The following is a 22,648-nucleotide window of genomic DNA, read 5'->3' on the forward strand; positions in this document are numbered from 1 at the left end:
CACACACTCAGTCACACTCAGTCACACACACACACACACAGTCGTTGTAAAATCCGTTGAGCAAAGGGGGCGGTGGAGTTGTCGTTAGTTTCCCGCACAGTGTAACCGCCGTGAGATGAAGCAGCAGCCGCTTCACTGACAGCCGGTGAGTCCGGACACTAACTGCTAACGGCCCGCTGGTTCACCGTGAGGCCGTTAGCCGCTAAACAGAGAGCTGAAGAGCGGCTGAGAGAGTAAACCAGCCTCCCTACAACACCAACACGGTCTGCTCACTGCTACATCCAGCACTGCACCAAGCCCCACACCAGGTTCACACTAGTTAAAGGGAGGTGTACGCACGCTTTAATGCTAGCATAGATATCTGGACATAAAGGCAGGGTTTTAGCTTTGATAACACCAATATTTAAATGTTATTATTAGATGATAACGATATATGGAATTGGCTTCTTTTTTTTTTTAAATCATACATTATATATTACAAAGATATTAAACTAAATATGGGGTCACTACTGTCATACTACCATACATTTTAAATATCTTAAAAACGTTTTATTGCTTTAAACTTCACATTTCAGCAGGTTTTGGGATAAAAGTAAGTTTAGATGTGAACTTGAAAAAAAAAGTTTGATTAGTAATATGACTACAGTGACTACACTCATACAGTATTGTTAGTGTAAGTTGAGGCTGACTAAAACAGAGACACTACACGTTTTAGTTGCCTTAGTTTTGAGTGTAATGTGTAACAGAGTGAATGATCATTATAGAGTTTATTATTTATCATAATATTTGTTCATGCTTTGTTTTATGATTTGTGTTTTAGAAAACGTTCTTGAATTTTGAATCGTACGTTATATTCAGGACAGTATTCCTCTCAGAAGCTGCAGCATTGCACTTTAACTTCAATAATTTTGTCTGTATTTCAGACCATCTTTTCGGGAAGAATGTTAAAAGCTGCCAGTGATCAGGCATGATAATATTATATACAACACAATTCATACTCTGAGCCATTTCTAAATTGCTTTATACAAACTTGAAATTCTAAAGGATAAATGATCAAACTTACATTTGCTCTGTTTTTAGAGGACAGTTTGGATTCACCCTGATTTTACTATAGGCCTACTTAGGGAAGCAGTAAGTGAATTATCTTTGCAAATAAGGGACATTTGTTTCTGTTGATATACTCATTCATTTGGTTTAATAAGTATACCTGGTTCCCAAACAATTCATTGTATGACGCAAGATATTGATTACAGGTTTTAGTATTCATACCAGACTATTATCAGTCACTGAAACCCTAAACACTAATTTGTAGATTGTACTTATAACTGTTTGTAAGACTCTCATGTTTTAATGTGTTTGTGCAGTCCTTGACAGTTTTCTTTGATTTTTGAAGTTACACTCATTCCCATTCAGCTGTTTAAAGACTGGAAATAATGGCAGAAGTCTATAAACTGATGTCTCAAACCTTTTAGTCAAGGGCTGCTGATAAGTTTATTTGATCCAACCTGTGCATAGTAGACCTGTGTTCACCACCATTACCAAGCAGTGTTAGCAAACATACGTAAATCCCTCATTGTAAACAGTCTAATAGACCCACTGTAGGTTAAATAATCTTGAATAATTCAATCACACCGGCAGTAAACACATTTTTTGTGACTTGTTGCCTTTGTGTGAAAGGAGTAATTACCCCTGCCTGCTGTATACTCTGTTATTTTGTGCTGCTAAAAACATGCATGAACTGATAAACTCAAACATTGCTGGGGAAAATAATTTTTGAATAAGAGGAATCACCAAAAGAGGGGAGCCATGGAGGTGATGGAAATAGATTTCAGGCAAATCACATTGCCTGTTTAGAGATACAGGAAGTGTAGGAGGACCTCCTCACAAATGGACTTTGGAGTCACATCAATATTTTGCCATCAGATGTTGTAATCAGTGAGTTGGTGGATACTGTCCCAATGTAAACACCAATTTTTTCCCTCAGACTTGTCATTATAGAGTTGCACTTCAGCCTTAGGACAGGGAGTCCACAGGAGGACCAGACTAAGCAAGTAGTAGTTCTCTGAAAATGCTTGCTGGGCAGGCAGAGAATGGGTGGAGAGTCTCTCTGTAAAAGGAGACGGGAGGCATGGGAGGGGGCAGAAATGTCTGTGAAGCAGGGCCTGAGGAGCTTTAAGTCCTGTCAACAAACAACAGTCCCCGATCTGATCCTGTCCACAACTTTACTGAAACTAATTAGCTAATAAAATTTAGGCCTGTGGGGGTATAAAATGTTTCACAAGCAAACACTGATTGAGACCACTGGCAGAGCAACAGTAGATGGGAGTGACAGCAGAATAAAAGCATGTTTACTTTGCTTAAAGGCCCACAGCAGGGGTTTATTTAAAGCAGCAGAACTGTTACCACTCTGGCTCACTGTTTTTAATCATCAATGCATTGTAATCAATAGATTTTCATGATAATACTGGAAAAGATGATGTGCTCCTGTCTGTTCACTTGGCTTTCTCGTGCCCTCTTTGTCTTTCTCGGGTCGGTTTATTAAAAAGAGAAACAGGCTCGACTTTCACATGACTGTCCTGCCATTGGTTTACACTAAATGGATTTTTTTTTCTTTTTTTTTGCAATAATGCATTTGTCAAAACCAACAGCTTAGTCTGCAGGAAATAGCTTAAAACGTGAAAAAGCTGTGGATTAGCGTCTGATTTTTAACAATCCTGGCGTCAGTGCACAATTTCAGACAGAAATGAAAAATACTTCATAGCTCTTCCTGCTGTTGCAAGAGAGGACTGTGTGGCGAGCTGAAACACCTGTTTAAACAGAGCCTTTAACGTTAACTGCCGCCCTCCCCCTCCCCGTCCGTGGCCTGTTTTGAAACCGGAGTGGTGAGTCACTCCTCTCTCGGTTTAGAAAAACAGATCCGGCCAGGCTGGGGCCCGGTGGGGGGATGGGAGGCCGGCGGTGATGAACACCGGAGGTGGACGCAGCTGGACTCCCACTCCCAAGGACCCCACATCCTGACGACGGCCCGCCGTGTTCCCATAGTGACCGAGGCTGATCTGAAAGAGGAAGGACAAAAAAACACACCACCACAATCAATTGATATGCATGTTTTTCCAGCCTGCTAATCGTGAGCGCAGCCAATCAATTTGTAATGTTCTACAAAAAGAGATTCAAGCACACTCGAAAATACAGATTGTCTTGATACTGGCCTCAGTAGCAAACGGTTAATACTATTATAGTATATTTTGGCGGCTAATATCTATCTTCTTCTCTTTACCTCACCGAAGATGTAGATCGATGTAATTTGCTACTACGTACTACATAAACTTGCATTATCTTAAATTCACAAATGGGTTTGACATTCTGTTCACACCATATTGTGCGTCCATGTAATTATGTCTATTAGTATATAATCAGGGTCTCCAGCAGGGACTCGTTACTCACCAAAATTATCCTCTTCCCCCCTCCTTCTTTTCCCGCCAAAAAGCCTGGGGGTTCGAAACATGCCCTATTCTGATAGGCCGAATCAAGGTCTCCTTGACAACCGTTGCCCTGGACGACAAGGGATGCTCGGGGTGCTGCAGCAACATCAGGCCGCCGTGCGCAATGCGGCAGCGTTTACCACCACTTGGTCCGCCGCAGAAAAGGCCCATCTTTAAGTCTTTAAGGCCCATGGCTGATATGTGGTTCAGGAAGCGGGTCACATTTTAATTAAACACAACATGCAGCGTCTTTAAAGTGTAATGGCAGCGACGAGATGCATGGGACACACAGCCTGCCGACATTGCAGTTTACACACTAGCCGCTAGATGGCAGCATCGCATTTAAATAAAGCCAAGTGAACAGGGAAGCAGGAAATAAATATTAAAATGTAAAATATACGTTATCATAAACTGAGGACGCCACGCTTCATACAAGCTACACCGCCACATACCGTCCGCAGACAATCAAAAGCTACACGTCGCATTGAAGCCTCAAGCACACACCTAAACTTTGTTCCTGTCCTGGGAAATTGTGTCGATAAAGTTTGAATTTCAACAGTCTCCTACTGCCTGAATGATGGCGGCTGACCAAGCTCTGCCCGGAGTTCCTCCTTCACTGTCTGCTAAAGTGGTTGGGTATGTTGACATCTGATTTAACCACTTTGTCTCTATGTTAAACAGTGTGGGTAACTACACCGCCGTAGCTAAATGGCTGCACAATGTTTAGGAGTGTCGTATTCAGGACAGCAGCAGCATTAGCTTTGTGCTAACAGAGATTCAATGAGTTGGTAATAACTGAGTGAACACATACAAGCATACGACGTTTACTCTGTTAGCTTAGAACAAATGTATTCATGTACGGGGTAGTATAGGTATAAGTTGTAGTATAATTTTTGCAGTAATTTCTGTAAAGCAAGAGCTAACTTTACACCTCGCTAGATGAATTGGCTGGCTAGCTAACTAGTGGATGCACCTGTTTCAGTATCAAGTGGTGTCAGCGAAACTTAAATGATTATACCTTTTCTCTGCAGGTCATTTGCTTATTTGACCGTGAGAGACAGATTGCCAACCATCCTGACCAAAGTTATAGACACAATACATCGCAACAAAAACAAGTTCTTTGAAGAATATGGAGAGGTAACAATGCTCATTGATTAGCTGAACTCTAGTGGTTTTCCTTAAGTGCTACGGAAGTATGAGATTCATTTGGGAAATCCTCTTATTTTCATGCAGGAGGGTATCCAGGCAGAGAAGCAAACAATATCTCTGCTGTCTAAACTGAGGAATGAGTTGCAAACTGATAAACCAGCACTGGAACTCACAGACAGCCTGCAAGACAAAGAGTCCTGGAACCAGTACCTGCACAGACTGCAAGGGGACCAGGAGTCTGTCAGCTGGTTCAAGTCCCCCTGGCTCTACATGGAGTGCTACATGTACCGCAGGATACAGGAGGCCCTCTGGCTCAAGTAAGCACTTACATATTTTATTGGGAGTCAATGTTGGACCTATTTCCACAATCACAGTGCACATTTTTTGGACTGCAAAATAATAGCAATTTAAACTGCTGTCAAAATTGTTATTAGCAATTCATCCGTAGAAGTAAATGCAGGTTTTCTCGTTTCTTTATCTTGTGTTCTACTTCTCAAGTTATGACTTTATTTCTGATTTTATTTCAGTCCTCCCATCAGTGAGTATGATGTCTTTAATGAGGGAAAGACACAGAGCTTTTTTGAGTCTCAGCAGGCTGTGATGGCTTCATGTACATACTTGGAGGGCATCAACAAAAACGTGGAGGAACTCTCCAAGAGTCAGCTGTACGAGCATTTTAACAAACTGCTACAGGTCAGTACATGACTCTCGAGTGATGGTAAAAATGAATCAGTATTTTGATTAAAAATGGTTCAAATGATAATCGTAGTCCACAGATAATTACTAACTGGATATGGAGTGTTTTAGCATATTTTAGGGCAGTTTTGTATTTTTAAGTGTATCTTTAATGTATTTGTTCAGTCTCATCAACGCTGCTACTTTCAATGAAAAAAAACTGACAAATGATATAATAAATGAATCAAGTCATACAACGTAATCACTTTCTCATTTATCCTATTCTGGCTAAGTGAACACATTGCAATACGTTTAACTTTTTATTTGACTCTTCCTAGGTTTCTCTATGGGGGAACAAGTGTGATCTGTCAATCTCTGCCGGCCAAGACAACTCACAGAAGGCCAGTCCAATAGATTCCCTCGATAGCCTACAACCCTTCATCTTGGTGAACGACTCCAACATGCTATGGTCAACATTAATGTCTGCCCAGAGGCCAAGACAGTCAGGGAAAAGCACTGCTGGCAGAGTGGACATTGTTCTAGACAATGCTGGCTTTGAGTTAGTCACTGACCTGGTCTTAGCAGATTTCCTAGTTTCCTCTGGCCTTGTCCATGAGGTCCATTTTCATGGTAAATGCTTCCCGTGGTTTGTCTCTGATGTCACAGCTAATGATTTTCAGTGGACCATCCGGCAGACCATGGCAGCCAATCACAAGTGGATGTCCAAGAGTGGTTACCGTTGGCAGAGCTACCTGAAGGAGGGTGTGTGGTCCTACCATGACCATCCTTTCTGGACACAGCCACATGAGTTCTGTGACATGGCAGCTGATGCTCCTGACCTGTATGCAACCCTGAAGAGGGCAGACTTGGTGCTGTTTAAAGGTGATCTCAACTACAGAAAGCTGACGGGGGACAGGGAGTGGGATCACACAGTGGGCTTCGATACTGCACTAAGAGGCTTTGGGCCTGCGCCACTATGCAGCCTGAGGACTCTCAAGGCCAACGTTCAGGTCGGCCTACAGCCGGGCCAAGGGGAGAAGCTCACCTTCCAAGAACCAGACTGGATGACCAGCGGCAAGTACGCTGTCATTCAGTTCTACATCCCAGAGTTGGAAGAGCAAGTCTGACCACAGGATTTCACTGGGAAGATGTGGATTCACAAGGACATTACAGTAAGAAGTATCATAAGCAGGAGTTACCTTTAAGCCATAAGACCATTAAGTTACACAAGGTTGTTAAATGTCTTTGTTCCACATCATTATTCAGCACTTCATCATGTTTGATACAGAGATGCACCGTAACAGAAATATTTAACAGCTATTTTCACTACAAAATTGTACCATGTCATATTTAAAATGTTAGCACTATTGGCACCAAACGGTTGTTTACAGTAACAGATTTATCCTCTGAGGTAACAAATCAAAGTTGTTGTTTTTTTGGCTGATTCATGTATTCTGTATTTTACTGCAAATAGCTTATATGTTGTGCACAATGTATTAAGTCATAATGTTTACAGGTTAATGTAGATGCTGTTAATTACTGGGTTAAAATAAGGCTTTCATCCTAGAGCAGCAACACATTAGTTTTTGCATGCAGTGGAAGAGTTGATGATAAACACAATATTTTATTAATTTTATCTTAGTTCAGCTCAGGTTGCTTTACTGTTATGCTTGGTATTATTGATATGCATGCATCAGAACATGCAGGCAGCCATAAATTTAGCAGATCATAGTATCATTTGGTAACTGTTTTCTTCAGTTTGAAAGAGACTGTTATTGGGGCAGTGTAACAGTAATGGCAGTAAGTGTCGATGTGTGTTTGTTTTAAAATACAGACGTCTGTATCTTCATAGATAAAAATTGATGTCTCTGTGCACATTGTTATTTCATCTAAATCCTCATTGTCAGTGTCTGTACCTCAGAGGTAATGTTAACTGGACCCTTCTCATTGCTGCTGAGGGAAATTATATCATTTTCATGAATGGGTTTGATTTAATAAAGAAAATGAATGACTGGTCTTTTTGTCCCACTGTTGTATTTTACAGGCGTAGGAAATGGAAGCTGTAGGTAGTAATGACTTTGGCAGATTATTTTTTCGTGTTATCTAGCATTTTTTATCAGAATGCAGGCAACAGTATTTTAGTTTGATGCATCCAAAAATTGTGAGCTAAAGCATCAGTACATACTCAAAACAATCCATTTAAAATTTTCACTAGTAGTGACATTTTTCATTGTTCTCTTAATACAGTTGCTACCTGTTGAACTTTAATACACTCAGGGTCAGGTTGGACCTAGAAAAACAACGAACAAACAGCTGGAAAAGCTGCAACGTGTGCGTTACAATTCCACAGTGAGCTGGGAAAACTGAACGGCATCATTTAGCCTACTGACATGCTTTGTGAATGTGGTCTGTTATGAAAATGAAGTCAATTATGGTGAGAACGAGCATATCTTGAGCCATTTAGGTGATTTAGCAGTTTCATTTCTCGCCCTTTATTTTCCAGTTCTCTAATGTAACAGCGTCTTCATTTTATTCCAGGTGAAATGCAAAAAAATATATATCCTAATCAGGGCTACTTGTTTTCCACTTGACCTGACATGTCCTGAAAATTGGGTTGTTTACTCCAGAAAGATGTTGCACAGAGAAGGGAAAATGAAGTCACTGTACCCCGTATTGAGGCTTTCCTCAGTATTACAGTTCCCTGTAATCATTTTTATCTTTATGAATTTCTTGTATAATTGACTATGTGTGTCAGAAGCTAATATCATATAGAAATAAGTACATTTTTAGTAACTTATAATTTCTATCATTTATTTTTTGATCTGTAATTCATAATTACAAAACAACTTCTTGTCAATGTGTGCATTAAAAAATAATTTCTGGTCCTATATTATTACATTTTTTTATTTTACTTTTTTTTTTATTTGAATGTTTGTAAATGAGCCTTACATGATGTGTTTCAGCTCAGAAAGGTTTTTTTTTTTCTTTTTAAAACCTTGATGCCAGGTCCCTAAACATGCACGGACTAAAAGGATCTCTGACAATCACAAACCTGGAATGTTTGTGCCTTTAACATGAACACTGATTCTCTTAAATCATTATTTGCATAAACGCTCTGCCCCATTGATTTGTTTATGAACTTTATAGTGTTCTATTTAATCCGTGACGTGTCCTGATTAGGTAATAATGATTGACTGGCCCATATTATGATTCTATAATATGTGTCATCCTATTTTCACCTGTCACCAGGAAACTACGATTATTTGACAATTTCTTTATAATGATTATCAAAAGACAAAATTCTGGTAATGCAGCATCTGATTAAAAATATTGTCAATCCCCTCATCTGGGATTGATTGTGTAATTATTGGCTGTTGGAATGAGATTTGACCTTCTTCTCTGTTTGCTGTGTTATGGTGACCTGGCACTTCACCACACCGTGATTATTGATTTGGCTGCATCTTTAACTTGTTTATCTTCTTTTTTTAACCTTTCCACTGTTTCCATTGTGCCTAACGGGTCCAGCTAGATGTCTGAGAGGCAGGCAGAGAGGCAAAGAGAAGACTCGATGGTGATTCATGTGTAAGAGGTAAGTTGTGCATCCTGGTAGATTTTGGTTTTCCTTTTATCTCCCACTGTTAAAACTAGTGTCATAATGTTTCTCATTTCCACAGTGATTTAATTTACTGCATAGTCTGAGGTGTATTCAATAAACCGGCTACAAATAGACCAGTTATACGTCACGCTGGTGGTGTGCTGAGTATCACCCAAAAGCTTACTGTTAGTTTACACTTCTTTTCTGGATACCAGCTGTAAGCTTTTCAATTTAAGAAATTTTAAGAGAATATTTGTATGACAGAGATGGGAGGGAAGTTGTTTGGGAATCACTATTTCTCTGTCCATCCTCCTTTTTCACTATCCCACCAGCCTTCCCTTCCTCCTACACACTAGTAGAAATGTATGAGAGAAAATGAGGGAAAGGCTCTGATGACCACAAAACCTTTAAGGAGGCTGGGAGGAGTCTTTTTTTTTTTTGGCTCGGTGGGTGGAAGCTCAAGACAGATAGGGCAAAGGGACTGGAAGAATTGTGGACTCTTCAAGTTGCCTGACAGGCTTTATTGGAAAAAAGGCAAGAGAGGCAGAGAGAGAGTGAGGAAGGAGTAAAGAGAGAGGGAGAGCAGCACTCCCCCTCCCAGTAAATGGGAGAGCAAGTCTAAATCATGTTGCATATCAGTGCTGTTGTGCTGTGATGTTGCTCAGGCAGAGCCCAGCGCAGAGCAGGCAGCCTTGTGGACCAGTACTCAGACCCAGGATCAGCTCAGCCTTCTCAGAACTGGAGACCCTCTCCCCACAGCGTTCCTCGCCTCCGCTGCGTGCCCCCCTCAGTGACATGTATCCCGAAGAGAGCCGGGGGCCTGGAGGGGTAGCCACTGTGGACTTCCTGGAAGGGACGTACGACTATGCCTCCCCCACCCCTGCCCCGACTCCTCTTTACAGCCACTCCACCCCTAGCTACTACTCTGCTCCTCTAGACGCCCATGGACCACCCTCAGATGGCAGTCTTCAGTCCCTGGGCAGCGGGCCTACAAGTCCTCTTGTGTTTGTGCCCTCCAGCCCCCGACTCAGCCCCTTTATGCACCCACCTAACCACCACTATCTGGAAACCACCTCAACACCCGTCTACAGGTGAGGGAATACAATTTGTCTTCATCACCAGAGTGGAGAAAACTTTTATAGACACCACCAAGTGTAAATTACTGCTTTATCTTTTTCTGTTACTTCTGCATGTAGTAATGTGGGAAGCCATTTGTGAGAGATCACCTCCTCCAGTGCTTGAATCTGATTGTTTGGTCAGGTTTGTTTGTGCTTTAGTGATTATTTAACCAATAGAAGCAGTGCATCAGTCAACCCGACGGATTTGTTTCTCCAGTATGGCTTTTTCCCCTCACCATCATAATTAACTACAAAGTTAAACAATGAAATCCATGTAGAAATAAATTCTCAGTTTGTTTTGTTCATGACAATTCATTTATATATTTCTTGATTTTACTGAATTTTCTCCACTGACTTGGTGTTTCCTGTGTTTAAGTGCTTGAAGAGAAAATATTACCAAATAACCACATTTGATATCTTTCACTCGTGTATTATAGCATTGGCTCTCTGCTCAGTTCACATAACGCAGTTACCACATTGTTTTTAATCTTTTGCTTTATACAAAACATTGCCATTATCTCTATAGTAAAGGATCAAGCTTTGCCCTGGTTTTTAATTCCAGAGATTAAGGACTTTGTCAAGGACCTTGAGAAAGGAACAATCCGAAAGAACAACAGAAATACATGTACAGATTGCTTCCTGGCTCAGGTGGAAAATAGTACTCTATTTTAAGTGCTTTTCCACTAGTCGATGTTAGAAATGTTTTTAATAAAGAATTGATCTGTAATGAAGTAGTTACGAGCTCTAGCGTTCCATGAAGAGCAACTTTTTTTGATTTTATGACAATAAAAATAGATTTATATTACTTCATCTGCACCACAAATGCATCAAATTTATTGTTTATGAAAACAATTTGTTTTCAATTTCAATTTCAAGTGAATATGTGAGATAATTTAACTGATCTTAAATCCTGTGGCAGGTCCAGTGTCCCATCCAGTCAGCAGTCAGTGTCCAGAGAGGACCAGTGTGGCACCAGTGACGAGTCATATGGTGTGGGGGAATCAGGGGCTGGTGCCGGTGCCAGAGGGTTTGAGATGGCCAAAGAGATGCGTTTCTGTGCCGTTTGCAGTGACTATGCCTCTGGTTACCACTACGGGGTGTGGTCCTGTGAGGGCTGCAAGGCTTTTTTTAAGAGAAGCATCCAGGGTAGGTAACCTGTGTGCTTCATCTATTTGTGACCGCTGAATGTAATTCTGAAACCTTGACTTATTACTTTAGTTTAGTTTAGGTCTCAAATTTCATGTAGGAAACGTCAAAATTTTTCTGAAACTCTACACATTAACACATTAATTAGTACTAACAAATACTCAAACTTAAATTATGTTTTTACTTTATCTGTCATGGACAATTATAGCCATACAAAGGAACACAATCAACAGTACACAGAAAGAAATGGAGCACTGTCCCATCAGAATGGGTGTAAAATATATGGTGGTTTAATTTGGCACATCTGGGAATCTAAAGAACATCCACAACAACAAAATTAAAGTTTGGATGTTAAAGGATGTGAGAGTGATTTTGTGCCAGCTGTTTAATAAGTTCATGGTACAGAAATAAAGTGCTGTAACCACAGACATTAGTCACAGTGGAGCCGGAGAAAGCAGAGAAAGAGGGAGAGTACGTGTCATAAACTGGGACATTGTGAAACTGAGACTTTTTCAAATGTAGGGAAATAGAATTGAGTTGCAGCAAGTTTGTTTTTACTGTGTTGTTATGTTTTTCTTCTTTGTTTAAATCTCATGCCTTTCATACGACACGTACCGCTGCCTCTGTGCTTCATCTGCCGTCGGTGGCTTAGTCATGTTTGCGATATGATTCTTTGGTGTATTGATAAGTCTTGCAATGGAAAACTGGTCAAAAAGAAACCAATAGTCTCCATGGCAATGACAAAGCCAAGATGCTACGTTTTAATTTTCTCCATCTCAGATCCATTTGAAAATGGGAATAGAATGTTCCTGGCTACTAAAAAGCCTAAATCTGAACTCTGGAGTGGGGGGCTTGAAGTAATAGATTTTCTTCCATTTCAGGTCACAATGACTATATGTGCCCAGCAACCAATCAGTGTACCATTGACAGGAACCGGCGGAAGAGCTGCCAGGCTTGCCGCCTTAGGAAGTGTTACGAAGTGGGCATGATGAAAGGAGGTGGGTAGAAACACCGGCAGACAGCACACATCCATCTTTTTGCATCTTTTATTTTTTCAAACTTGTTTTATTTTATATAATGGTCTTTTTTACAATCAGTTATTAGTGAAATCAGCAATATTATTGATTGTCATAGTGCTTTTACTTGTACATTTTTTGGACTTCTATGATTTGTTATCTCATCGTACCATTTCTGTGTAGTGTTTTCATATTAGCAGAATAAGCCAATTTGATTGCCGTCTTCTGAACAAATTTCTAAACTACGTGCCATCTATCAATCAAAGCTCGCTGCTGAGAGGCCTGGCACAAAAATGTGCGCTGGAGGATGCAGATAAGCTTGACACTAACTTTAACATGACCTTGAAGTGATTTCCCCTGAAGGAGTACAACTACTGATTAACACACACCCACATTTTTGTTTTCATACTTCTTGAATCACACAGGCATCCATATAATCTACACTGGCGGACTTTGTGGTAAGAACGGGATATGAAGTTATGTGAGAGTTAGGAGAAAGCTGGATGATTGTGTGTGTGTGTGTGTGTGTGTGTGTGTGTGTGTGTGTGTGTGTGTTGTGTGCATCTGCATGGTATTTTATTTGAAATCCCTCTTGTGTGTTCAAGGTGTACGCAAGGACCGTGGGCGTGTTTTGCGGCGTGACAAACGACGACGGTCCGGCACCAGTGACAGAGACAAGGCCTCTAAGGTCCTGGAGCATAGAACGCTGCCCCCCCAGGACAGGAGGAAACACAGCAGCAGCGGCAGTGCTGGTGGTGGTGATGTAAAACCATCGGTGACTAGCATGCCTCCTGACCAGGTGCTCATGTGGAGACTGTAACATTTGTCTTTGAAATGCCTTGTTGTAGTGCAAACTGTTGGCCAGGATGAAATCTGAATCTCTAAGAAATGTGAGGAGTCATGCTCTGGGGACCATGAATATTCACACCACATTGCATGGCATCCTGGTTAGTGGATGTCGAGACATATTTGTAGTCACTTTAAAACAGTTTGAAACACAACAGCTCAGAATTTCCTGATTAAATGGACTCACAGTGTGACTGTTCATCCGCTGCTTCCTCCAGGTGCTCCTCCTGCTCCAGGGTGCCGAGCCCCCAATGCTGTGCTCCCGTCAGAAGCTGAACCGGCCCTACACCGAGGTCACCATGATGACGCTGCTCACCAGCATGGCCGATAAGGAGCTCGTTCACATGATCGCCTGGGCCAAAAAGCTTCCAGGTACTACTTAGAGTGGCAAGGTAGCCGATCAGTTCGATCATTCACTTTCTGGCCCAAATACTATGACTATGAACTGGAATGGTTCAGGCTCTCCGCAGACTTTCTGTTGAGTGTGCCAGGAGTCAGGGGCCATTAACATCAAACATATCCTGTCTGTAACATGGTTTTAACAGTACAGTCGTGCGTCTTTTATCTCTGTCCAAAATGAACCAACTACCCACACCATGTTTTTACATACATGTGGGAAAATAAGATGTCTAAAGATTATGTGTGTGAGTATTAGGAGAAAAAACATTTTTATACAAATATCCAAAAACTGTGTTGCATTGTGGATTATAAAATGACATGTGATCATAAGCAGCGCTAGAAACTTTTTTTTTTTAGATTCTGACCTTTGTAAATCAGGTATGTTGTAATGTTGTGTTAACAGCTGTATTATTTTGACTTATGACCGTGGCCAACATAACAGAAGCTCTGCTGTACTTTGTGAAAGAAGTGATAGTCCATTTGCTTTCATGGAACTTGGATGGTTACTCAGGCCTGTAAGACAAAAAAGAGCCAATTTGTTGCTAAACTTTTAACAGTTTTAAAGTTTAATAAAAGCATTTTATGAAAGAGAATCAACATTAACTTGAATCCAGAAAAAGACTGATGATATAAATGTATTGTTTTAATCCATAAACAAACAGACCTCTCTGTCCCACTACGTCAAGCTCTCACCCCCCTTTAGATACACTGCCATCTTCTGCTATTGATGAGGTGCAGAAATAATAAAAACTTAGAACATGGAAACATAGAAAATTCCAAAAAGTTAATAAGTCTTCTCTTCACAACCTGTCGTGAAGGCTATTAAGATTATAAAACCATTGGATCGTAGGATTCAAGGTGAAATAAAAGCCTCTCACTGTAAATTTTCTCAACATTCATTAACATCATCAGGTCTCGAGCAGATATTCAGAAACCTGTGAGTATGTAAGTGAGGGCAGGTGCAAAACATGTCAGCGCCATGACATCTGTGACATATCTGGTCTAAATTAGGACAAAAACCCCAAACATTGTCTGTCTTAAACATTTAATATACAGATTCACCATGTGGGAGAAATTTTGGCCCTCGATTGTTGTCTGTTTGACTGCTTAGGTAACAGCGAGGTGATGGGAGACCTTTATAGTGGAAACACACACACACACACACACTCACACACACACATGCAGAGCCATTATAGTGATGGTAATTACAGCCATCACCTTTGAGGGGATTGTTTGGCCAATCTGCTGGCACCCCATAGAGCCTAAATGCAGTATAGGACACATCACCCTTTTGCATACACACACACACACACACACACACACACACACACACACACACACACACACACACACACACACAGATAAGCTCTCTAAGTGAGTAAATCCTGATTTTGAGGTATTACAACCTTGTGCGTCACTAAAAGCTCAAAGACACACAGTTTTAATTGCACGGGGTCCCAAACGGGGTACAGAGGGGGACAATGGGAATGAATTGGCTGTAATTACATATGAATTGAGACAGCTGAGTGCCAGCGATAAGGCTTCTTATGAGAGTAGAGAGATTGCAGATGGCTTCATTTAAGTAGCCATTCCCTGCCAGAAAACAAGAGCATGCATATTTTTGTTTTTATGAGTGGGATTGAAGGTGCACAGAAAACATTAAACTCTGGGAGCATTGATATTCCACACCACACTGACAATTAACACCCACCGCTCCAAATTATCAGCGCCACTTAGTGAGTTTTTTTCTGTGTTTGCATTTGACCTTAATTCCAAATAATGGCTGTGATGAGGATACACATACATATATTGTTCAGTTTCTAGTGACGTTTTTATTTGGAGTTGACTTGAGCGCGGATATGGCCTCTGGACAGAGTTGGCGTGGATCACCTCGATCCTCTAACCTAACAACTTGTTAATGTGCACTTTTTGTATGTGTCTCTAGGTTTCCTGCAGCTGTCCCTTCACGATCAGGTGCAGCTGCTGGAGAGCTCATGGCTGGAGGTGCTGATGATTGGGCTCATCTGGAGGTCCATCCACTGCCCTGGAAAACTCATCTTTGCACAGGACCTCATACTGGACAGGTAGCGAGGAATACTCACGTGACTTCTTTGTGGTGCACACCTTTCTATACTTTTTCTTCTCTCTGTCCCTGCTTTTTCTCTTATTTCTTCATCTTTCCTTCACTCTCACACAGATCTTAAAGGTGATACATCAGCATTGTAGATTTTCCATTTCACACCCTGCCAGCCATTGTGCCATCCCAACACGCCCATCATGGAGTGAAAGACTAATTACATGTTCCCCACTGAGAGGAGAGCAGCTTCTCTCTAACCTGAAATACCCCGTCATCATTACAGTGCTGAGCTGGCAACCAGGACAGAGATTTAATCAAAGCCTCAATGCAAGGAATGGTAGAGAAGTAAGAATGTCAGAGGGAGAGATGACAGGGAAGAAGGTGGAAGAGAGAGGGCTAAATGACGAATGGAGAGCACGAGAAAATAGAGATGCAGGGAGACATGAGACGAGGCTTTCTGCTTTGCAGGCACAGCCTGTTCCCTCCACTTCCCCTCGTGTTCAAAGTAAACAAGCTCGCCAAACCACAGTATCTGCCTCAGAGAGAAAAAGAGAGGGCGGTGGAGACAGAGAGAGGGATGAGGGAGACATGCAGACAGACAGAGCTTTTACCCTGTGATGTGCCTGATGGTCCCATTTGATTCAAAAGTGTATTACAGAGTATTATCTCTAAAACCTGGTCCCTCTATGAGTGTCCTCACCAATTGGACATGATGACTAAAATGCTGTGGGTCATGGTTGACAAATTCCATTGGCTCTGTGCTGTCCAAGTTTATCTTGCACTCCAACCGCTGGATATCATCCATCTTTCCATCACTTTTCAACTGTGCCGACAAATGGAGCGTCTCAGTGATTCAGTCCATTAGTTGTTTATCTGGCCACTCTTTGGGTAGTTTCATGGTTGCAGATGAAGTCAGGCTCTTCTTCCCCAGGTGACGCGCCGCAGCTCAGAACTTGGGTTCTGTTTTTGACTGAGCTTTACGTTATATTGATCTCATATTTTTCATGTGTACCAAAACGAGAAGAAAAGTGAAATCAAATCTGAACAAAACTTCTCATATTTTCCTTTCTCCTGCTCTCCAGGAATGAAGGCGACTGTGTGGAGGGCATGGCTGAGATCTTTGACATGCTGCTGGCCACCGCCTCCCGCTTCCGCATGCTCAAGCTCAAACCGGAGGAGTTTGTCTGCCTCAAAGCTATCATCTTGCTCAACTCTGGTGAGGCAACAAGTGTGTGTGTGTGTGTTGACAGTTTTGGTCCCCTTCTTATGACACATTTTCAACAGAGTAAACTGATACCTGGAAACACAGGACATAAAAGACTCTTCTCTCATAAAAACTTAATCTTTCTTTAATTCCACGTGTTTTTTTCTACATCTGCGCCACTTTGTCGCAGGTTTCCCTTTCAGTCCCTGACAGTAAACACTAAAGGGTGTCAAACTACACCCACAGCGGTGTGGCAGCTAAACACCACTCAGGCACATTAGCCGAACAGAGTGTTCTGGAAAGGCTTGTACCGTCAATATGCCTGATAACTGTTCCCATGACAACATGAGACACCACAGAGGGCTATGTTTGTCCCGGAGATTGAGATATTCTATATAGGAAACTGAGTAGACTGAAATACCGGTGGGATGACACTACTGGCACAGCTGCTGGAGCCAGATGAACTTTTGATTGCTGTACCTGCAATACAGCTTCTGCAATTAATCCTCTGCTATTCTACGTTTGTCTGAGTCAGATCTTTTATCTAGTAAAAGTTTTTTGTTTTTTTCTTGGACCTGCTGCAAGTTGAGTTGTATCTATATGAGGTGTCTCACTCTGACTGTGTAAGAAAAGAAAGGGCCATTATGTTTTTCCCCTTTGAGGTGCCTTCTCTTTCTGCACCGGCACAATGGAGCCCCTCCACGACAGCGTGGCAGTGCAGAACATGCTGGACACCATCACAGATGCTCTCATACATCACATCGGCCAATCAGGATGTTCGGCTCAGCAGCAGTCGAGACGTCAGGCCCAGCTGCTCCTCCTGCTCTCCCACATCAGGCACATGAGGTGAAATTAAATTAGAAAAGGTCTCTTTTGTTTTTACCACATTAAAAGTCTTTCGATCTTAACATGTTCTGCTGAGAGTCGTGCTTCAGTAATAGAAGCTTACATAGTCAGAGCTTAAAAGATAAATGCTTTAAAAAGGTTCAGGCTGTCTTTAGAAGCATAATTGACAGTATAAACCACAATGAAACAGTTTCTTTAGGGAAAACTGCTTAACCAGCATTTAAAGGATGAAACTTGTAACCTGAAAGTATGGAGAGACTGACTAACACATATTAGATTTGTTGACAACAAAATAAAACTACAGAAAAAATACCAGCCTGAGTAAATGAAAAGTACTTGGAAGGATAATTCTCCAAAGAGGGCTGTGAATAAAACTTGCACAAAAGCTGCAGAAAAAAACTCAACTGAAGGGCAAATGTAAACATGAATGAAATCAGAATGCAAGAGAACAAAAGGAGAAAATCGAACAGAGCCTTCAGGGATGTAGAAAGCACTCTGATTCACAGACTCTTTCCGATCCCTCCTGTCTCTGCAGCAACAAAGGCATGGAGCATCTCTACAACATGAAGTGCAAGAACAAAGTGCCTCTGTACGACCTGCTGCTGGAGATGCTGGACGCTCACCGCATCCACCGCCCAGACAAACCAGGCCAGTCCTGGTCCCAGGCTGACAGAGCGCCTCCCTCCACCACCACCACCACCACCACCACCAACAACAACAGTGGCAGCAGCGGCTCCTCTTCAGCTGGTTCCAGTTCAGGCCACCGAGTCGGCCACGAGAGCGCGAGCAGAGCCCCCACATGTCCGGGTGTCCTGCAGTATGGAGGGTCCCGCTCTGAATGCACCCACATCCTATGAGACAGAGCAACACCTGAAGGTCAAAAGTCATTTTTATGGATGATGAGTGTCGTACACAGAATGAAAGATAAAGGCTGTATGTGAAGTCATGTCATGAGATGATTATTTATAAATTAAGTGATTTTGTAGGTGTAGCTGTTGAGGGAGACATTTTTCCTTGTTTGCACTACTCCCATTCACCACAATATGAGCTTCAGTGCAGTTAATCTTCTATGCTGCCTTTCTTGAAATCTGTGATGTTGAGTCAGTCTCTAACAGCTTTACAGCACAGCTTATTTTTCCCAAAACGACAGGCGTTAGGTCATGTTATAGCTACGGTGATCTGAAATGACGAGCAGCTAATTTTTCTTGTTATTCGCCTCAACCAAAGTGCACTTCCTCTTGGGTTCAAGGGGCTGTTGGGCATTATTTTCACTTTTACATACTGATGACGATCAAGCACTAAACTATGATAAAACTGGTTAAAATGAATGTGGAATTTATTTTGTGTTTGAATATTGTTCAGAACTAAATGTCAGCTATCGTGCCTTATGTGCACACATAATTTTAAACTTTGGGGAAGAAAATGATTCAATGATGAAATGATGACATCAACAGTGGCTGAGGATATGCCTGTTAAATTCTGACTTGATTAAAATTGTATTATTACATCCTAGAGCACTGGTTACACAATGAAGGATGACAGCTTTATGGTTGGGGTAACTTCACCCTGCTGTAGGGCCGAGCATCGGCTGGATCAATTGAAATAACCCAGAACCAAGTGGTATCCAAACAGTGAAACGATACCTACATTTGATTGGTTTTGCACACAGATCTGGGAAAAAAAGGCTGTTTGGTTTTACTTGCAGCTGTTTTCTTACCTCAAGTGTTCTGTGATGTAATACAATGTGTGATTGGCCCACTGCCTTAGCAGCTTCAGCCCATACAGTCAGGGTTGAAGCTGTGGCGTCTGTTAAAATAAATGCAGAAAATGTGGAGGGATTGTCACAGGAAAAACTGGGAACACGACTAACCTGTTAAAGCACCTCATCAAGAAAAAGTATCTAATGAAGTACTCTGTTGGTATCGGTATCACTTTAAGGGCCCTGGTATTGGTACTTTGGTACTGGTAACGATACCCAGCCCTACTCCTTTCCACAGCTTCTCGTGTATCGGTGGTTGGTTCTTTGTGCTTACTTGCAACTAGTTTAAGTTTTTTGTCTTGTTTTATGTGTGATTGTGTGTGTGTGGTGGAGAGACTGCAACTGAGAGAAACCTGAGGCAATGAGCTTTAAGTGGCTCTAAGCTGATTTGATGCTTAGATTTTTGTCTTGATGCAGTTGTTCGACATTTCAACCACGTCAAAGCTACAACCGGTTACACTTCATCCATGGATTCAGTCGTTACACATTTGGCTGGATTTACACACCTGGATTTCCACTGTTGTGTGTCTTCTCTGTGAAGCTTGGACATGAGCATTCAATATTTTGGAATAATGGCCAACAATTGACTGAATAGAGAACGCAGGCAATTAATGTGTGTTGTCAGGATTGAAACGATAAAAAAAAGAGATGCCGTCACACTGCAGCCTTAAACAGTCAGACCTGATGTGTGTGCCACTCAGAGACTATTCAGTATCAGAAAACTGGATTTGACCCCTTAAACTGTTAAGTGTAAATCCAGTCAAACCTAAACCGACTGTCATTTGTTTACTGTGCAGAAAAATAAAAGCATTAATTGGGAAAATGTTACTCACCACCGTGTTTCTCCTACTTTTGTATGCAAAAATCAAGTCAGAGAATACGCAGAGGTAAATATTTCATGTTTTATTATTTGCAAAGAGAGTTTTCTTCATGAAGTTGGCCTTAGCAAACTGTACATACATAAATAACCATTTTCATATTTCATCATTTTTTACAGATTCTCTTTTAACAATACAGTGATTCTGATGTCTCATCACCGCAGAATAATTATCGCAGTTATTACAAAGCACACTATTCAATGTCACAGCCGTCTACTAAAACACTACCAGTGATTGTTTGGCTTTCTTAAAAGCAGGGGACTTTCAAGTGCATGCTCAAACAGAAAGATAAAAAAATAACTGCCTGTTTTCAGAGGCATTTAAACAGTAATATACAAATCAGCTGAAGAGAGCTCTTTTCTTTTTTTTTCTATATTTGCCCCAGGTGATTAAACACTGAAATTAAAAACAGGAATACAAGGCTTGGCTTTCTGGGAAAGAAGTCGGCCATCTTGGCTGGACGGCGTCAGTGCAGTACCTTCGACAGTGCTCGCGTCAGTGCTATAGGTTCAGATTTTTAGCTTCAACATCATATGAAGGCTTCATTTCCTAATTCAAGCAGGTTCTTCTGAAATGTGTCAAGCTAAACACATCAAGCTTCGTCCCATCTTCCAGCTAATTTCTGTGCCGTTTCCGGTGTTTTGGAAACAAACTGTTTACACGCAAGAATGTGAATGATTGCTACTCAAACTGCCAGTCTACTGTACAATTTTCAGGTACAATATCCCACACTCAAGGTGGCGCTTTAGCTTCATCAATACTGACAATCTATAAACTGATTGAACACTAAATAAATAGTAGCAGCACTGGATATCATGGACAAAAAGCACGGTCGACTTTGGCTCCCAACATACAGTATATAAATAGTGCTTTGTTTTCAATGATTTCACAGGTTTCTTCAGAAACCTTAAAAAATAATATACACATTTAAGTTAAAACAACATGAAATATTTGGACTGGGGGTGGGAAGGGGGGGTCCTCCAGATGAAGGTCCATTTACTCTGGAGAGTGGGTTTAAAGGGCTGAGGTGATTTCAGGTCAGTGGGTGTGCAATGTTAGTGAAGGAAGTCTTCATGTCACCTCTGAATCACTTCATCATGCATGTGGCTCCCCAGCAGGGGAAGAGTTTGTCGCTTTAGGGCATCGGGTGAAGAGGAAACATTCACAGGAGTCAGTGGAGTCCTTGGCAAAGCGGTAGGTAGATACTCAGCTGCTTCTCATATGGGCGGAGGTCCATTGGTGTAGCGCAGCATGGGATGGAAGGAGCGGGCGAAGTTGTTGGCGTGGTGGCAGCTGTAGTCCTCCTCGGTCATGGGCACCAGGCAGGCCAGGCCGATGAGGAGCAGGAGGAGCAGCTGGACGGGGAGCGCAGCCCTGAGGACCCGCAGCAGGAAGGACTGACCCTTTGAGGAGGAGACGCTGTCCGGAAGGTCAGAACGGGAGGAAACGCAGCCAGCGGCGCCTGGTGATCTGCTCCGGCTGCCGGAAGCCACAGACACAAGTTAACTTGCAGCAGGGAACAGACGGGGGTTCACTAGTATTTGCAAATCACTATTGTGTCGCTTTTTTTGGTTAAAATTGTGCTTGTTTATATTGTGAAAAATCAGAAAGCTGGGACCTTTCATAGTTAACTAGAAACATTTAGGTTAATTTCACAGTGATGACTTTGGTTCACCTTAAGTACGTGGGATGTGGTTGGCCATGTAAGTACCAGAGAGTTAATACAATTAGTGAAAAGCTTTCACATTTTTCTGATTCAGCCTCTTGTTAAAATGTGCAGTTTACTAATGACATCTGAACTAGTCAGTTGAGTGGTCAATCAACAGAAAATTAACTTAATCTGATAATTGGTTAATCTTGCAGGTTTTTCTTGCCACTGTTGCCTAATAAAATATCTGATGCTGCTCATGTGGGGATTCTTGAATCCTTGATTTTGAATTACTGAACCGTTGGGTCTCTCTCTTAATTAAAGAGTTTGGTCTAGACCTGCTCTTTATGTAAAGCATCTTGAGATAATGCTGTTATGAATTGGCGCTCTATAAATAAAGACTGATTGATTGATAATGTTAAGGTTATTTTTGGAGCATTAGACTTCAGGTGTTCTCTGGTTTCAGCTTGCTGAGAACTGCTGCTTTTTGTTTTTATTATTGTTGTTTTAAATAAAATATCTTTGGGTTTTTACAATTGTTGTGGGCATTTTTCACTATTTCATCGACCAAACCATCAAGTAATGAATTATCAGGTTATTCAGTCAGGAAAATAATTTGTAGTAGGTTAGAACAAACATGTTTGCAAATACTATTTTACCCAAGTCTGGCAAAAGAATGAATATGCAACACTCAAGAGGAAATAAAGCAGAAATACAAAAATGCAGCGAATAGACCCGGATCCAACAGGAAGATACATCAGAGGTCACACAGTCGGACACGGAGACACACATATACATCAGACCTGCAGA

The 22,648-nt window shown here is 41.6% G+C and overlaps 3 protein-coding genes across 4 annotated transcripts in view; 2 read left to right on the top strand and 1 right to left on the bottom strand.

The window, feature by feature from the left end:
* The first annotated feature begins 40 nt into the window (after positions 1 to 40).
* Positions 41 to 20,125, top strand: esr1 (estrogen receptor 1). The gene is made up of 11 exons (XM_070848804.1): positions 41 to 145; positions 8,832 to 8,895; positions 9,567 to 9,992; positions 10,939 to 11,165; positions 12,047 to 12,163; positions 12,787 to 12,980; positions 13,246 to 13,399; positions 15,372 to 15,510; positions 16,586 to 16,719; positions 17,370 to 17,553; positions 18,089 to 20,125. The coding sequence occupies exons 2-11, from the start codon at positions 8,885 to 8,887 to the stop codon at positions 18,408 to 18,410; spliced, it is 1,908 nt and encodes a 635-aa protein (XP_070704905.1). The 5' UTR covers positions 41 to 145; positions 8,832 to 8,884; the 3' UTR covers positions 18,411 to 20,125.
* On the top strand, positions 129 to 7,323 carry armt1 (acidic residue methyltransferase 1). 2 transcript variants are annotated; one of them, XM_070848806.1, is made up of 6 exons: positions 129 to 263; positions 4,042 to 4,118; positions 4,514 to 4,619; positions 4,716 to 4,948; positions 5,159 to 5,324; positions 5,645 to 7,323. In XM_070848806.1, exons 2-6 carry the CDS (start codon positions 4,057 to 4,059, stop codon positions 6,431 to 6,433), a joined length of 1,356 nt encoding a protein of 451 aa, XP_070704907.1. In that variant the 5' UTR covers positions 129 to 263; positions 4,042 to 4,056; the 3' UTR covers positions 6,434 to 7,323. The 2 variants fall into 2 exon arrangements, with proteins under 2 accessions (XP_070704907.1, XP_070704906.1); XM_070848805.1 differs by lacking the exon at positions 129 to 263 and having other exon boundaries at positions 2,712 to 4,118.
* Positions 20,126 to 20,213: 88 nt separating the features above from the next.
* The window catches only part of syne1a (spectrin repeat containing, nuclear envelope 1a), a 115,650-nt gene continuing 113,215 nt past the window's right edge, over positions 20,214 to 22,648 (bottom strand). The window contains exon 148 of the mRNA XM_070848803.1: positions 20,214 to 21,669. Within this exon, the coding sequence (XP_070704904.1) occupies positions 21,408 to 21,669 (262 nt within the window). The 3' untranslated portion in view covers positions 20,214 to 21,407. The remainder of the gene's footprint in view (positions 21,670 to 22,648) is intronic.

This window comes from Pempheris klunzingeri, chromosome 18, assembly GCF_042242105.1.
Source record: "Pempheris klunzingeri isolate RE-2024b chromosome 18, fPemKlu1.hap1, whole genome shotgun sequence".
Taxonomy (NCBI): domain Eukaryota; kingdom Metazoa; phylum Chordata; class Actinopteri; order Acropomatiformes; family Pempheridae; genus Pempheris; species Pempheris klunzingeri.

Excerpts from the sequence above, each read along its gene's own strand:
- esr1 (XM_070848804.1), top strand. Across the intron at positions 12,164-12,786 it reads AGTGGGCATGATGAAAGGAG|GTGTACGCAAGGACCGTGGG; the intron begins GTGGGTAGAAAC and ends TGTGTGTTCAAG. Across the intron at positions 12,981-13,245 it reads CTAGCATGCCTCCTGACCAG|GTGCTCCTCCTGCTCCAGGG; the intron begins GTGCTCATGTGG and ends TGCTTCCTCCAG.
- armt1 (XM_070848806.1), top strand. The coding sequence starts at position 4,057 with ATGATGGCGGCTGACCAAGCTCTGCCCGGAGTTCCTCCTTCACTGTCT. Across the intron at positions 4,119-4,513 it reads CTGTCTGCTAAAGTGGTTGG|GTCATTTGCTTATTTGACCG; the intron begins GTATGTTGACAT and ends TTTTCTCTGCAG. Across the intron at positions 5,325-5,644 it reads ATTTTAACAAACTGCTACAG|GTTTCTCTATGGGGGAACAA; the intron begins GTCAGTACATGA and ends GACTCTTCCTAG.